General features: G+C 40.0%; 1 protein-coding gene across 2 annotated transcripts in view; it reads right to left on the reverse strand.

The window, feature by feature from the left end:
- Positions 1-825: 825 nt before the first annotated feature.
- C14H19orf12 (chromosome 14 C19orf12 homolog) overlaps positions 826-16421 on the reverse strand; it is a 41426-nt gene continuing 25830 nt past the window's right edge. For both annotated transcript variants that reach the window (XM_044987572.1, XM_044987573.1), the window contains exons 2-3: positions 5103-5279; positions 826-2333 (exon numbers count right to left, since the gene is read on the reverse strand). In XM_044987572.1, the coding sequence (XP_044843507.1) occupies positions 2068-2333; positions 5103-5279 (443 nt within the window). In that variant the 3' untranslated portion in view covers positions 826-2067. The remainder of the gene's footprint in view (positions 2334-5102; positions 5280-16421) is intronic.

The raw sequence follows: 16421 nt of genomic DNA on the forward strand, positions 1-16421 counted from the left end.
AATCAGAGTCATCATGAGGACACCTGCCTACAGGAGGCAGTGGGGCCTAGTGAATAGGGTGCTGGATTGGGACTCAGGGGACCTGGGTTCTGCCACTGATCTGTTGGGTGACCTTCAACAAGTCACTCCACCCATTCCGTAGTTTCCCCATGTGTAAAATGTAAAGCACGTTGAAGCCATAGCCATTTTTGTTAGAACAAAAGAACTGAAGCCAGCATCTCATTTTACATGGACCACTTTACAATTAGATGTCAAATTAACCTCAAGTTACTCCTGATCTTGGCTGGATTTAAATTGATGATCCTGATGTGAAAGGCTTTGTGTCTCATGAACTAGCCAATCATTGTCATCTGCTATCCCTCTTTGGCAATGTCTCATTTTAAGTGTTGTGGCTATGAAGGCAACTACTTCAATTTACAGCTTTCTACAGCTTGCACAAATTTGTGCACAGTGATATTTCTAAACCAGATACCAGATTGTATGAAAACATGTGAGATTACATTGATCCGAAAAATCTTTGACGAAGCCAACTGTTGTATTACAAGTACTCTGCAAATTAAACTGTACTCTCCTGCTTTGGTATTCTTACGCACTCAGACTGGTCCAGTTATAATCCACTTCTGTTCTGCTTTCCAATACAATGGAAAGAACTACAGTACTAAAGACAGTGACACTCAACCTAGCCCATGAACTCTGCAGGGGAAGATCAATACAGGCTTACTCAGAGCATGCTACATGTGTACAAAGTAAATTAGCGAAACCCAACACATTTGGTAAATTGTCAATAAAAAACACCTTTCCCCAGCCAGATTCCAAATTTTAGAAGCCTGACAAAGAAAAAAGTCTTTATTTTGATTTTGCTACTAGGAAAAGAATATAATATAAAAACAATTTCATTTCTTGTATTTTTTACATATAAAAGAAGGCACCTTTGTACATGCGAGCTTGTCTTACAATGATTCAATATAAATAGTGGAAAATCAGAAGATAATAAGCATAATTCCATCTAGAGTCTGCAGCTTCAACATGTGTAGGAAACCATCCCAAATCATTATTCAATAGATAGTTTGACATAATAAAACAATGTGCCTCATATTTGCTCCTATTTCAGTTCACAGTTTTGATGTACTTGATTAGTTTTAAAGCAAAACACATAAAAACATGATACTCCACCAGGGTACGGGGGTACATTCTTTTCTATCACAAGACATACATATACTGCACTACTGCAGCACAGAAAAAGGTTCGCTCTGGCTTTAAAGATAATTAAAAAATTGAAAACACTTTAAAGAAATGATAATTAACACCTGCAGTTCAGATTCAACAAACTTCAGTCAGAGCAAAGTCAGAGCAAAGCATTTTTCTTCTACAAGCCAATGCTGAGATGACCACCCCAATTCTGTGACTGGATGGGAGATGCCAGCCAACACCATTTTAGCAGCCTTCTAGGTCTAGCGTTTCCATACTACGATAGCAGGAGCAACCTAGCTGTGCACATTTTGTCCATCTGTTGCAATAAGGTTCAGGTAGGCATTAGTCAGACTTGTATGTGAATAAAAGACTCAATAATTAGCATAAAGTTGTAGCAGGGAACGAAGAAAAGTTTGAGAAGATATTTAACTTCTCAGCAGAAGCCCCTTCATTCTTGCAACCTTTACAGTACATGAGTAGACAGTGGGTAAAATTTTCAAGAGTGCCTACGTGACTTTGAAGCTTAAGTCACTCTTAAAAGTGGAACCTAGGAGCCTAAGTCACTACAGTGACTCTGAAAATTTTCCCCAGTGATAGTTGGTGTGAGAAACATCGCTCCTTTAATGCTTTATGATCTTGATTTCAGTTTTCAATACACAGTAGCTTAAATTGCACAGCAAGTCAGTTTAAGATAATACAGTAATATAATTCTAGATTCACAAAAACCAAAATAATATTTATATCTGCCTACTGCATTTACTGAACTTTATAATTAGCTGCACTGACTAGTAATTGTTATGTTAAATAAAAGATCACAGTTGTCAAAATAAAATTCCCTTCATTGTAAAGTGAACACACAACGCACTCGGAAAAGGTTTACTCTCCGTACCGTATTTCTGCTCTTAGCTCATGTGAAAGATAATTTATTAACACTGCTGCCAACTTCTGTTGGAGGGCGGCATTTCCCATTACAAGTGCAGTCAACTGCGCAGCATCCGTCCAGTCTAAGTTCCTGATAATAGCAAAGGCATCATCATAAAGCTTCTGTTGCTCCGCAGGAGGCAATTCCAGTATAATCTGAGGGATTGGCTTAAACTGTCCAGCAGACATCCAAGCACCAAATAAACCACCAACTGCACCCCCTAGAAAATCAATGAAGATGTAATTAGTCAGTCTCCACTTTTTTATTATTAAATTTCAAATCCTACCCAACAATAACCAGGCTTCAAACAACAACACTGGTGCTGCTGTCTATCAGAAGTCAATGAAGAGAGTTGGGAGGCCAAGGCACATTTACTTTAATGGTTATATATAAAACTAGTTAAAGTCATGGAAACTCTTTCAGCTCCCATCACAAAAACAATCAGTAATAACCAATAACTTAAAGCCCTAAATCAATGAAAAACAAATCATCCTTTATGGCACTGACTGGTCTCTTCAGGAGAGACAGAAGATCACAGATTCTGGATAGCACAGATTTTTTAAAATAATGCCCTCTGCCCAAGGAAACCATGAGACAAATCATACGTTGGTGGCTAAAATTAATTTACGTCTCTCTCTCATTTCAAATCCACAGCACAGTACATGTTTTCTGCCTCTGTTAAATAGGGCTTATTACTCTTGTTCCTTCGTAAAGTCCCTGCATGGCTGATGCTTATATGATGCCAAACAGGAAATAAACCCAGCAGTTTGGGGAGTACTGATTTAGAGACAGTCACCCTATTGATTACTGAATCAGCACTTTCTCACTGGTCAGGCAGTATCCTGGATTCCAAAATATGCTCTTATCTTTTGTACAGAGCTGATCCATCTCATCCCATACTGGGGGGTGGGGGATCCTATGTGGCTGTCAAGGTGGTCACTGTGCCTACCCCAGGGGGAAGTTTCAATTGTAAGTTATATAATGGGTGCTCCCTTTCAAAAGAGAATCAATCCCAAGCTGTAAAGTAATTCTCTAACATAAAACAACAAATGTAAAGTCTTGAATAATTTACACCGCCACCAGGAGTGTCCTGGTTAGCTTAGCTGCCTCAGGTTTGAAAGCTAGCTTCCAGAACCCTCACACTCAGGGACTGCGCCTAGAACATCGTTTATATACGCATTTCACACGACAAACATTTTTTAATTTGCAAAGTTTACTGAGCTTGCAACTCTTCCGCTGATGCTAGCGAAGTGCTTGAAAGCCTATAATGGCTGCATTCATCTGCATCAAACCTTTATGAGAACATCAATACCTGATTTAGGGAGCACCACATGTAAAAAATCAGATGTGGCTCTTAGACTGGAAGGTTTCTTACACAATCATTTGGTTTTCTTCAGTTAACATTCACCAATCCACTCCCCTCAAAGGGATCCAAGCAACTGAGCTAGGCACTGGAAAGCAAGATAAACTGCACATTTCTCAGGGGGCAGATACAGCAGGGGAACTCATCACATGACTTCCTCAAAGCCAGGGATAATGAGAACCCTCCTATTCAGTTTACAGTAAAAGAGTAACACAGCCAAGGACCCAGCTACACCACAGTTAGTGCATATCCCTGCTAAAACTTAATTAAAAGTGCCTCCATAACCAAGCTAACACTTCAGAATGTTCAGGACAAGCGTTAGTTCAGTCACAAGTCACTTACTCTACAGTGTAAGAATCTAGATAAAATCAGAGTCCTCCGACTCAGTTACAGTGGTATACAGACAGGGACACACACAAGCACTCAGTCTCCCTTCCAAACAATGCACTTGTTGCACTGTCCCTAGCAGCAATGGCAGGAAGACAGTCACTTAAACTGGGGTACATAGGACAATGCACCTTTTAGTTTTAAGGTAGCTGTCCCTTTTTATTTTATTTGTGGCTTTAACAGGTTGGTTTCATTTGATGATTTCTATAATTCCAGTTATTTAACTATATGGACAGCTACATTCGTCTTAGTACCTCCTACTGGTCTGGGTATTATAAATTTCTTACAACCATTTGGTTTTACCTATTTCTTACTAGAAAACTTAGTAGCATCTTTGTTAAAAGACTTTTTCTGCTAATTAATTAAGATGCGTGTTTGTAATGCTGGTAGCTTTACAGTTTCTCTTTGTATTTCCGGCTGTGCTGTTACATGTTTATTTTGTATTTCTACAATGCCCGTTTGTGGCATTAAAGCTAGTTTATGAATGAAGTCACTCGGGCCCCAATTATTCAAACACACGAGCAGATGTACAACTTTACTCATGCAAGTATTCCCATTGAGGTGTATGGGACTGCTCATGTGAGTAAACTTACATGCGTGGCTCAAGTGTTTGAAGGAATAGGGCACAAGTGACATCAGTTGTAATCTAGCTTTAACGCCACAAAAGGTTATTAATAAAGGAGATATCTGGAATTTTCTCTTCTGTATCTCTCATTGCTATTAAGCTCAGGGCTTTAATATCATTTTTGTTATACAAAGAAACGATAATTGACAGGGAACATGGTACTCCGAAAAAACTAAATACATCCAATCTGACAACAAGCACACTACAAAGTTTTAAATAAATAAATCTTGCTGTCAGAAGGATATTTTTATTAAGGAAGGATCCTCACTTCCCTTGATATAGTCTGGGAAGATTTCCTCCCCCTCACTTTATACCCAAATGAAATAAATTTCCTTAAGGGGTAAAATTGGGAGCTTCCAACCCATCTTTTCCTCTATCTACCAAAGGTCTGTAAGAAATGATCTAACAATAGTTCCTTCAGGGGGCTCCATATCAGCCAGGAATTTAAGCCGAAGCACTTGGCTCAGAGTATCTTTTCACTGTCAGAAAGTATTATGAAAACCTGCTTTACGTTCTATTTAAACCACATCTCGCATCAATTCTTTAATTCCTTAGTTCAACAGCTCATCTTATTATGAGTCAAACCATCTTTCCTTATATGGTAGAGTATTTACCTATAGCTATTCCAGGTGGACCCCCCATTAAGCCCCCGAGAAATGCTGTTGCACCCGCTACTAGCGCTCCTTGTCCAGAATGCTTGACAGCAGCCTTCATCTTCCTCTCCTCAGAGATACAGCACAATAGGTGTATCACATCATTAACGTCGATCGGCATCTTGGCTAGTTGGGGCCCTGAAAAGAAATTTTAAGGACAAGTTTATAAAAAAGGATCAGTTCTTGGAATAACATTTCTTCATCCAAAAGAAAGCAGAGACCAAAAGTTTTCCAAGTAGCCACTGAAGCAAATGAAACAGGAAAGTAGGTGACAGGTGTTGCATACTTCCAAATGTATTTGGTTTTGTGCAGGTTTTTTAATCTGGTCACAATCACAGCAATGAAACATTTTTAAACGTTCTGCCTATTTGTACAGTGTTGTCTTTAGCTTTGAACAACTGTCATGTCCATTCAGTGTTGCGAACAGCTACATATTAAAAAAGAAACAGGCAATGACTCAGTCTTACATCAAGATATGATTAGCAGATTATAATTTACAGGCATCCTTAATTCTGGCATTTTCTAACTTCGCAACACTAATAGCATATTTTTCAATGAAGGGTTGTGTGTATGTAATATACATTTAACAAGTCAATTCCTTACGTTCTTGTACAGGCAGGCCCTTAGATGAAGAAGTGCAAGTAAAGAGTGTCAGAGAGAAGTGAGATTTTTTTTCACCTTAACTTTAAATTTGAAAGCCATTTCCTAAAGAAGAATTCGATCCTTTTCTGTAACACTTAAAAGGGCAATAACAACTGTTCATATTGTGCTAGTACACAAGAGCCCCAGTCAGGGGATTTGACCTTATTGAGCTAGGTGCCGTAAAAACAGAACAAAAAATACCCAACAGTCACTGCCTCAAATCATCTTACAACCTCGGTGTTGATTCACTGAGCTGCCTCATCCAGGCCATGAGTGAGGGTGTGTGTGGAAAGGAGCCCCCAGAGCTGCAGCAGGATGCCTGTGGTGAAAGAGGTAGCTGTGGGGGGTGGGTGATGTGGAACTGACAGGGGCTTAGGGAGTAGGTGAGATATGAGGCAGAAATTAATATCAGGCCAGGAAGGTACAGAAATGACATGGGTTGGAGCATGTGCCTCAACATGGGTGAGGGCCAAGGGCAGATGTAGGGCTCAGGGTGCATTATAATTAACATTTGTAAGTTTTGGGAGGAAGCCGCTGAGCCACCAGCAACACTTCATGCAATTTTAGGCAAATATAAAATCTCCTGTTTGCTACAAGATGCTAGTGGGTATGTATAAGGCAGGGAAAATTGTTTAATGTATATTTTTAAATATCACTGTTTCTCTGACCCTGTGTTCTTTGTCTGTGTCTAAATAATAAAGATGTTTCCATGCACTACTGTATTGTGTATATTGCTCAGATGCACTGTACTGACACACACTGCTCCTACATCTACATCTATTCTTGATTGTCTCCTCAATGAGACTGTTGCATAGAGAAGTAGACTGAAGACTGAACTTTTCATCCTGGTGCAGTGATAAACAGTAAAAATAGTTTCTAGATGAGGAGCAACAGCTGGCAGTAGGGTGGATAAAAATCAATGATTTAAAAAAAAAATAGGTTTTTTCCTCAAGAAGCATTTTTATAACAAAAACTGATCTAAAGATAGTTTTAATTAAGATACATTATAGCTCAAAGATATCTGATCATGGAATAAGGATTATAAATATTTATTCTATAGTGTGAGACAATACGTTCATGTAATGTTTAAGAAAAGTTTTGTAAAGGAGTTCCAACAGTTCATGGATTAGGTGCCCAATCTTATAGGGTTCCTGGGGCTTCTGTGTAGATTACTGAGGTTGATCTTTCTATCTACCCAATGGGACTCAGTGCTCAATCTAGAACAGTGTTTCCCAAACTTGGGACGTTGCTTGTGTAGGGAAAGCCCCTGGCGGGCCGGGCTGTTTACCTGCCCCATCCGCAGGTCCAGCCGATCGCAGCTCCCACTGACCGCAGTTCGCCACTCTAGGGCAATGAGAGCTGCTGGAAGCGGCAGCCAGTAGGTTCCTTGGCCAGCGCTGCTTCCAGCAGCGCCCATTGGCCTGAAGCAGTGCACTGCGACCAGTGGGAGCCGCGACCGGCCGGACCTGTGGACGGGGTAGGTAAACAAACCGGCCCGGCCCACCAGGGGCTTTCCCTACACAAGCGGCATCCCAAGTTTGGAAAACACTGGTCTAGAAGATACCATCAGAGATGCTTAAGTTTTGCAGTTCTCAAACTGTGGATTTGTGTCTCTAGAGATAACATGCTTGTTAACAGCAAAAATGTTTTTAAATAAATATAGAGAGGTGAAATATAATAGACCTCAAACCTATTGTCCCTCTGCAAATTTGTGTACACAGAATCAATCCCTTACCTCTCTCTAAAAGTGCAAAGTTTCAAAAAGTTCAACGAGTAGACGATTGTTGGGGGCGGAATAGATCTGGACAAGGAGAAGAAGTCTGGAGATAAATGTGAGAAGGGAGGGACAGGCAGTAGAAACAAAAGTGAAACTGTTTGAGCAGCATATTCCAGAAATCTTGAGGTCTTTCTGAATGTAGCCTTTATTGATTTGAGATCTACCGTACCATTCTCTCACTAGAAGGGAAAACCTACAATGGCAGCAGGCCATAAAAGAGACCCAGTTTGGGAATAAGAACCATTCAAGAGGTATATTTGCTGATGGTGTTTTAAAGAAAGTCACACCAGTGAAGGGATGAAAGTCACTTTAGCACTTGGATTCAGAGACTGTTGAAGTGATAATCTCACTTTTAACAGCAGTAGCTTCTTCTGCTGGTGTAGAAAGAATATTTTCTTCCTTTGGACTAATTCAGTCCAAATTGAGAAATCGTTTGGGACCTGAAAAAGCAGGAAAGCTGGTTTTTCTTTTCCAGATTATGAACAAACAGGAAAATGAAGGTGAAGACGTCTGAGTTACCTCCAGAAGCCAATATTTTAAGTTTATCATGTTGACCTGGCTGACAAAGTCAATTTTAACAAAAACAAACCTGATTTTAAAAAACTTGAATGTTTAACTAACTTCAAAAATTCATATATGTTTGTTTTGTTAAAATATTATATGTTTGCTGTTGAAGAAAAAAATCCAGAATATACAACATTGTTGTTTTAGTTAAATAAAACAAATGTAAATGTCTGTCTGGTGATATTCTCCTCCTAATACAGCAGAACAAGAAAATCCTCCAAATATTAATGATTAACCTGTTGAATTGGAGATAGTTTACCTCCCAATGACTTCATAAATATCTGCTTCACTTACCTTTGGTAAATGAAATAACCAAACAATCATTCATTTTCTGATATAGCTGTAAAACTATATCTGAAAAGTTTTCAACATAAATCACTTAAAAATGTATAGTGTGTACCTTCTAAAACTGAAACCTACATCTATCTCTGAGTTGTGAATAATACATATTAAGGTTATAACAACCAACAAGAATGCACTTTTATGTAGAAATCCGTGTTAAATCGTGTCTTCCTGACTAGTGATTTAAATCAATTTGATTTAAATCAAATCCACCCTGGCTGGAAGGGTGAATAATATGAATTACCAGGTTTCATCTTGTGAAAGTTCATTGCTGAATTCAAGGTAATCAAATTTCACCCTGAATGAAGGCCTGAGAATTAGGGATACAGTCTGGACTGATACTGAGCACCCTCAACTACTGCCAACTTCTCTTGTTGATGGGCAGGAGGAGAGCACAGAAGCACATGTATATACATCTTGCTGACCTCTCTGCAGCATCTGGTACTATCAGTCATCAAATAGCCCTGTCAAACTCCCAACGAGCCTCAGGAGTGAATGGAAATGCTCTGAAATGGCCTTCCCCTTAGGCCAAATCCAGAGATTCATGGAGGACACCTGTTCCTCCAACTCCAAACCCCTCACCCTGAGGTATCCCACAAGACCCCTTGATAGGAAGCTATTGCAATGCTGATGAGATGACGAATAGCTCTCTAAATCTCCTTTATGTCCAATTCAAACAGCACACAGCCCCAGATGTGCATTTTGGGCATCCTTTTGGCCTCCTCAAGGATTCCGTCCTGCGTGGCCATATTATGATAGTCTGAACCCCTGTGTTCATTCCTTTTTCAAGGCTATGATAAATTCTATACAAAGTACACCTTGTGAGGTATCATGTGAAAACTCACAATTTGCTGATTATTATTGTCCTGGTAAAATGTGTGTAGCAAAACTCTATGTAAAGTTATAAGATTCTACTGTATGATATTACCAGGAATCCTAGAAATCCATTTGCCACAAAAAAACAAACAAACACGCAGACACAAAATTTCTATTTTGTGAAAAAATAAAAACCATTCATTAACTATTAACTAAATTTTATTGAAAGTACAAGTGTCATTTATTCAATGCATGCAACCTCCCACTCTTCTGGTTGATTTTTGAAAGAGCTTTAAATTTACAGTGGAACTCCATTTATCCAATCTAATTGTGATCAGGGCCAGATCGGATAATTTGGATAATCAGGAGAACTGGCAAAGAGTTTTCTATCCCTTATTTTAAGATGGGGGGGGGTGAGTGCACCTCAGGTGGCCAGCCATGGGCAGCAGAGCTAACAGCCAGAGCCCCAGCCACCCAGGGCTGATAGCCTGAACCCCAGCCACTGTCAGCCGGTGGTTCAGTTAATATGGCAAGCTGGATAAATGGGGATCTACCATATATGAATAAAGCATTGTGTTCAACTGATTATCTATCTAGAGGGAGAGACTAGAGAGTTCAGCATTTCATTTTAATCAAGGAAAAACCATTTTTTTAAATTGGCGTATTTTGGGTTTTTTTAATCTTGGAAAACTAGGATCCCTGGATATTATTAAGAGCAGCCACAAACCAGTTCCTCAGCCAGGTGTCAATGAAATCAAATAGACCACCACCTGATTAAATGGCCATTCTTTGGCAGGAGAAAGGGTGAGAGAGAAATTTACATCTTGGCAAAGAAACTGATGGAGGTTCCCATCCCCACAGACTCTTTGTCTCCCGAACCCCAGCTGGAGATGATCCACAAGGAAAAAAAATTTAAAAAATGGAGAACAGATACCCCAAATGATCTCTCCCTTCACCTCTACTCAACATCGATAACACCTGAAGAACACAGAAAATAGCTTTGGACTGGGGATAGAGATCCTGACTGAAAGGAGCTCAGGCACTAAGACTGTGGTGCTTTACATTCACTTAAGTTAGGTATTAGTTCCATTTTACCTTTTATTTACTTGTACCTAATTATGACTTTTGTTCTTCATTACTTATAGTCACTTGCAATCTTTCTGTAGTTAATAAATTTGTTTTATTGTTGTATCTAAACCAGTGTGCTTGGATTGAAGTGTTTGGGAAACTTCAATTGGGGGGACAGGATTTGTGCACATCATTTTCTATTAATAAAATGATGGACTTCACATGAGCTTGTGTAGCCCAGGAGAGGGCCGGACAGTACAAGACACACATTTCTGAGGGAATGGGCCTGGGAATTTGCTGGTGTTACTCTGTAGTGTAATTCAAGAGTGGCTGGCTAAAGCACTAATACAGCATAACTAGAGCCCTACCAAATTCACAGTCCATTTTGGTCAATTTCATGGTCATAAAAGATTTTAAAAATAATAAATTTCATGATTTCAGCTATTTAAATCTGAAATTTCACAGTGATGTAATTGTAGGGGTCCTGATCCAAAAAGGAATGGGGGGGGGGGGTTTGCAAGGTTATTGTAAGGGGGGTTGTGGTACTGCTACCCTTACTTCTGGCAGCAGTGCTGCCTTCAGAGCTAACCAGCTGGAGAGCAGCGGCTGCTGGCCAGGACCCAGCTTTGAAGGCAGAGCCACCACCAGCAGCAGCGTAGAAGTAAGGATGGCATGGTATGGTATTGCCACCCTTCTTACTTCTGCACTGCTGCCTGCAGAGCTGGGCCCTTAGCCAGCACTGTCTGGCCACTGTCTGGCCGCCCAGCTCGGAAGACAGCAGCGCAGAAAGGGGGCATGGTATGGTACTGCCACGCTTCTGCACTGCTACTGGCGGGGTGTTGGCTTCAGAGCTAGGTGCCTGGCCAACAGCCGCTACTCTCTGGCTGCCGAGCTCTGAAGGCAGCACCGAAGTAAGGCTGGCAATACCACGACCTCCCTAAAATAACCTTGTGACCTCCCTGCAACTCCCTTTTGGGCTAGGACCTGAATTTGAGAAACACTGGCCTCCCCCCGTGAAGTCTATAGTATAGGGTAAAGGCACTCAAAAGACCAGATTTCATGGAAGGAGACCAGATTTCACAGTCTGCAACACATTTTTCATGGCTGTGAATTTGGTAGGGCCCTAAGCATAGCTGGAAGTAATCTGCATGGAGGCTGTGTGTGGGCAGACCAGGAGTAGTGGTTCTCACAGCAAAGCAGCGTAAAAGACACCCAAGGTTGGAGAATAGAGGAGGACCCAGCTGTTCAACAGTCCAGATGGTACCCTGGGTATGTCACATGTACCTAGCTGAGAAACACCTATCCCACTATCATCTTGGTGTCTCAACAAGAAACATTCAGTTGAACAATTAAACTGTTGACCAAGTGGGGAAGCTTGTTAGCGAGGGAGAGAACTTTTCCAGGAGCTGGATCTGAGCTATGGAGATCACTCACACAAAAGATCAGAATGACCACAAGCCTCCCCACTTTTGCAGCCAAATGCAAAACTAACTTCTTCAAATTAGCATTCCCTCAACAATTTGTTCTCACAGGCCCACAACCAAGTCACGTAAGCAAGCAAAGAAAAACTATAAATTAATCAAGCTATTTCTCCTCCAGTTTATGAAGGGGGAAAAAAGGAGAGCATTATTGTTATTTCTGTTTTTAATTATGTGTTAGGCACTCTAAGACCATGGTGATAGAGGTCATGCAAGTATCTAAATAGATAAATCAGGCCCTAGTTTAGCAATATTGTCTTGGAGTTCATTGTTACCATGTCTTCTTATTCCAGGAAATATTAACGGTGGAAGAAGGCTCCAGTGGTTCCCAAGAGAACACCAAAGTTTTAAAAAGTAGCGTATTGCCAAGCAGGCATTCCCAGCATACGTTTCAAGCACAATTTGAGAAATTTGTCTTTGGAAATTTAACTGTCTCTCCAGGGTAATACACAGAACTGACTAACCAAATTAGAAATATAAGACCTGACCACCTCCTCACCCCTGCAACTGACCCAATAATACATGCCAGCTACTTAAGTCAGATAGTAGTTCACCTAAGAATATGACTAATATAGGTGTCTGTCTTCTGTCAGTCAACAGGCTGACTTTCTTAAACTGTTCCTTAAACTAAATACATTGAAATAAGAACTGTGCTAGGTCAGCACTGCAATTTTTAAAGGTTAGCTACCACAGAAAGTGAACTGTGACATCCTTTAGACCACACAGGCAAGTAAACACTAAAAGCAACGTTATCTCACAATGGTATCACATCTCAAGCAGTAAAGATGATGGCACACAGTTCTAAGGTTTCACTGATAGAAGGAAAGAGAAGCTCTAACACTCGGGTCCAAGCAAAGAGGAGATAAAGGGTTCAGAGAAAGACTGATCTCTCAGAACCAGAAAAATTGTACTACAATAATGAAAACGCTGACTGTACTGCCATATTTGAAGTCTATCAGGCACAGCTATAATAAAGACTGAGTAAAAAATATTAGCATTAGCATAGTGACAACAGAGGTCAGATCTCAAGGTCTGAAGCAGAAAAGAAATATGGAATTCAAGCAAATCTACACATTCTTTTTCACAGTGAAACATGGGAGCTCTTTACTCCCTCCACAGTAAGACTGTGATTATAACGGATTTTAATACTTGTTTTCTCTCTTTTGGGGCTTGACTGAGCAAGGTGCTCAGCACAATGGTCCCAATTCATCAAAGTACTAAAGCTTGTGCTACTTTTAAGCATTAGTGGCCCCAAGGAAATCCTTAAAGGTACTTTGGAAAAGCACTTATCTCTGCTCGGTCAAACAATTTAGCAGATTAGTTTATGAGTAGACTAGACCATCTACCTTATTCGCAAATCAGTGGAAGTTCAGGATTTATTTGGTTAAGACTCAGAAATGCCAGAACTGTGGATGGACCTATTAAAACATATGCACTAATATATTACATATACACACAGCCCCCATTGGCCTGGAACGGCGAGCCACGGCCAGTGGGAGCTGCCATTGGCCGAACCTGCGGATGTGGCAGGTAAACAAACCGGCCCGGCCCGGCCCGCCAGGGGGCTTATCATGGGAGGCCATGTGCCAAAGATTGCCAATCCCTGGTTTAGTCCTTCTACTTCAGCAGTACATGAGCACATATATAAACTGGATGTCTCAGGTTTCTCAAACTGGATAAGCTACCAAGTTAAAGGAAATCAGGGCAATAATGACCAGAAATACCACTATCTAATGGTGTTTCAATGGCCAATGTGAAGTGAGTTGGTGGCTTCATTCTGGTGCCCAGCAGACAGACATGATACAAAACATCACAGAACGCAAAGACTAAATGGGCTCCCTGCTTGACCCTCCAAGAAGTAATTGCTTTTTTTAAGTGCTATTTTTCAGTTTCTTCTCCTTTAAAAATTTTCTGTAATTTCACTTAATGTTAAGAAAATACTACTGTGTTGTAGATCTCAGTCAGCTACATCAGTAGACAAATTATAAGAGTGTAGCCAGAGCAAATCTGCAGCTTTGTGTATGTGACACACACAATAGGAAGAATTCTAAATTACTCCAAGCTAGAGAATTTGATTTTAACCTCCCCACACACCCTTCCTCAATAAAATAAATAAATAAATAAAAATAAAAATCCAATAGCCTGGGAGGTGTATGTTGAGCTTTAAATTTATGTAAAATCTGGGTCATGAAATACATGACAGTTGCCTTAAGAGTAATCTCTGGGAATGAAGAGCAATGGACAATTACAGGCATAATAACCAGAGCCACAGCTGTTGATCTCATTTAAGTTCTACTTTTAAAACTAACAATAATTCAAAAAGGTTAGATAATGCACCAAAAGCACACTCATTAAAGCCAAGACAGACAGCTCACACGCAAATGAAGTTATGCCTTAAAAAAAAAAAAAATCAAATATGCTTTTTTGTTAAACACCAAATGTGTGGTCCTGAATATTAAACTCTAATGAAGCCTCAAAATCCGGTTGTTAAATTACACAACATTACTCACCAAGAGGTTTTAAGCCACTTCTACAACAAAATGCCCAATTCAAATATTTCCATTACACAGGCATAATGATGCCCTGAAAGAGGCAGGTAGGACTGCCAGATAATTCTTCCATAATATAGGTACCCTAATCATACGGTACTTTATTATAAAAATGCACTGAGAGATCCTGGAAGTTCTGAAAAGTCTGCACCTAGAATGGCTAAGACAATCACCTCAACTGGTTATCTCATCCAAAAACCTTTACGTGTGAAATTTAGTGTATTTCAATAGACAAAGTTATTCATGTGAAGACACATTTCAATAATTCTGCCCCTATTACTTCTCTTCTGGCAATATTCTTTATTACTATGGACACCTGAATGGAAATAGGAAGGTACCAATTATAAAAATGTCATATGTGAAGATATCCACAGTGGGGTTTGATTGCATATGTGGCATATTGAGAGTCACAAGCCTTCCCTATTCCACACACCAGTTCCCTTCCCAGGCTCACCTGTCCTGCCAAGTTAGATGTGAATTCTAGTAAACTGAAACTAACTCTGCCACCTCATCAGTACTATGCTAGATCAGCGCATCTGTGACTCACTGTCCCTGGTCGGTGAGCACGTGTGGAGTGATTCAGGAACAAGATTCACAGAACTGCTTACATTATCCACTTTTGAAAATTGGTAAGTAACAGCTAATCAGTTCCTGCATTGTAATTCAAACATTGTTTTTAAAATAGTCGAGAAAAGACATCCAGTTAAAATATTAACAGTTCTGCAAACAGCATGTCTGCAGCAGGCTGGATTGCTTTAAATCAACGTGATTTAAACTACTGATTTTAATCATGATTTAAATCAACAAACAGGAAACCCTGATTTACATAAGTAATTTTAATCTTGTGTTGCATGTGTACTCTAGTTATTTTCCTAAAGAGAGGTTAATTCTCATTCATTGTTAACCATTAAAACATGTTGATTTGCAAACAAATACCATTGTCACAATAAATTTGGTACTTCCTTTTGGTAATCAGGATACACTATTTATACATTTAAGTAATTATATAACTTAACATACATTTATTCAGATCCTTCATTTTGACATTCCATTATGTTAGAAGTTGGTGAAATCACTCATTTTTTATTTACTAGATCATTTTTTATTTGGGATTCATGTCAAGCTGCATTTGAAGGAAACTGGAACTCAATTAAAGATGTTCAAACCCAGCATTTTAAAATTACTGCTATTAGCTAAGTAAAATTACCTTCAAGGTGCTGGATACATAAGGGAAAAAAAAGAGTAGATTTATCAATGTATATTTTGAATTTACAGCTAGCTGACTTTTAAAACAAGGGAAGCATTATCTTAGTGAACTGACAGATTGTTTCTGGTCAACAAGAGCCAGATTTCAAAAGAGATTTAGTTGCTTAAAGATATAAAGAGGCACCTAGTTGCATTTTCAAAAAGTGCCTAGGCACCTAACCTGCTTAATGCCCATTGAAATCAACATAAGCGTATGGAACCCCAGAAGGTTCCTGGGGTCAACGTTAGTTTCTCTTCATCTTAGCTCTTTCCTTCTGCCCAACACCATCTCAGTCCCCTGAAAAACATGTTGGTTTGAGGATTGGCCTGCTAAAGCCAGGGTTGAGAGTTCAATCCTTGAGTGGGGCATTTAGGGATCTGGGGCAAAAATCTGTCTGGAGATTGGTCCTGCTGTTAGCAGGAGGTTGGACTAGATGACCTCCTGAGGTCCCTTCCAACCCTGATATTCTGAGTGTCCCTCCCCTCCCCCTCCCTGCGCTCCTCCTCCCCCTACTTCAGGGAGTATCCTTTGTACAACAAGCGAAAGCCACTGTTCTCCAGGTGCCCAGCTTGGGCCTCCTCACTTGCCAAACTCATGACAAGTACATCCAGGGGCTGAGCCAACTCTCTGAGTGTTGGTAGGTGGATAGCTAGCTATCTGGATCCACACTCCCCCTTGCCATGGTGCATTCGTTAAAATCCCATTCTGAATTAACATACCCTATGAATTCAGAAAATAGCTTTACAATACTTCAAAAAAACCTATAGAGCATACAGCATCCATAGGTTATCGCAGCCA

The sequence above is a fragment of the Mauremys mutica genome, chromosome 14 (assembly GCF_020497125.1).
Source record: "Mauremys mutica isolate MM-2020 ecotype Southern chromosome 14, ASM2049712v1, whole genome shotgun sequence".
Lineage (NCBI taxonomy): Eukaryota > Metazoa > Chordata > Testudines > Geoemydidae > Mauremys > Mauremys mutica.